The 872-nt window shown below is 49.9% G+C and overlaps 1 protein-coding gene across 1 annotated transcript in view; it reads right to left on the reverse strand.

Annotated features, from left to right (window-relative positions):
- LOC125505394 (tyrosine-protein kinase Abl-like) overlaps positions 1 to 866 on the reverse strand; it is a 2,190-nt gene extending 1,324 nt beyond the window's left edge. Inside the window, exons 1-4 of the mRNA XM_048669118.1 lie at positions 799 to 866; positions 555 to 745; positions 358 to 498; positions 7 to 291 (exon numbers count right to left, since the gene is read on the reverse strand). Of these exons, the coding sequence (XP_048525075.1) occupies positions 7 to 291; positions 358 to 498; positions 555 to 745; positions 799 to 858 (677 nt within the window). The 5' untranslated portion in view covers positions 859 to 866. The remainder of the gene's footprint in view (positions 1 to 6; positions 292 to 357; positions 499 to 554; positions 746 to 798) is intronic.
- Positions 867 to 872: the final 6 nt, after the last annotated feature.

Consider the following 872-nt stretch of genomic DNA (forward strand, 5'->3'; position numbering starts at 1 on the left):
TCCAGCACCTCCCGATGCACTTTCTTGCTGGGTAGCATGGGGGACATCGGGACTATTTTCTTCTTTATTTCAGTCGAAGAGCACATGATGGCCGTGCTGCAATCCACCATGTCGATCGAACTGGTATTATCGAATTCTTCTGGGGGAGGCGGCAAATCAGTTGGAGGCGGTGGAAATTCCAAATCGGCCAACGTGGGGGGCGGCACCGACCGTGAAGGGCTGCCCCCTCGGAACGAACTTTGCGGCCCTTTGAAGGTGCGTAGACTCGATCGAATATTATCGGTATTATTTCTGGAAAAAAAACGAATATGACGCTTGAATCTATGAATCTTCCCTGGATTCGAAAGTGTTATTTACCGAGCTAAATTTCTATTTCTAGATAGTTTGGAAGTGGGAGAACTGGGAGGATGCGTGCCATGAAAGGCGGTAACTCCGCTTGAAGAGTTGCTTCGGATCATTTGAGGCTGCGCCCTAATATTGGTTCTGGGAGACAGTGATCTAAAGAACAAACTTTTTAGGAATTCAGCTGGGAAGCCATCGTTCAACCAGCTTACCGTGGAGTCGAGTCCGAATCTCCGGATACTTGAGCGACGATTTGAGCGGCAGCTCCGGATTCTTCGTTCGTTGACATGCCGCTCTGTCGAAGCGACTCCAAATAGGCCCCAATTCTTGCACCCTTCGGCAAAGTTCCATATCGGCTGATCGCTTTTCTTACATTTTGCACTTCCAGGGCAGCCACCTGCACCTAGAGCCGCATCAAGATAAAATCACACCAACGATTGTTCGAAAAGTCCCTACCGGCGGCGAATCTTTGGCTTTAGATTTCTTCCCGCGCTGCTCTAGGCCTCTGTTGCCCATTATTGGCACGCGCT

The sequence above is a fragment of the Dendroctonus ponderosae genome, unplaced genomic scaffold, assembly GCF_020466585.1.
Source record: "Dendroctonus ponderosae isolate FM_Combo_2020 unplaced genomic scaffold, Dpon_F_20191213v2 Dpon_F_20191213_8, whole genome shotgun sequence".
In the NCBI taxonomy this organism is placed as follows: domain Eukaryota; kingdom Metazoa; phylum Arthropoda; class Insecta; order Coleoptera; family Curculionidae; genus Dendroctonus; species Dendroctonus ponderosae.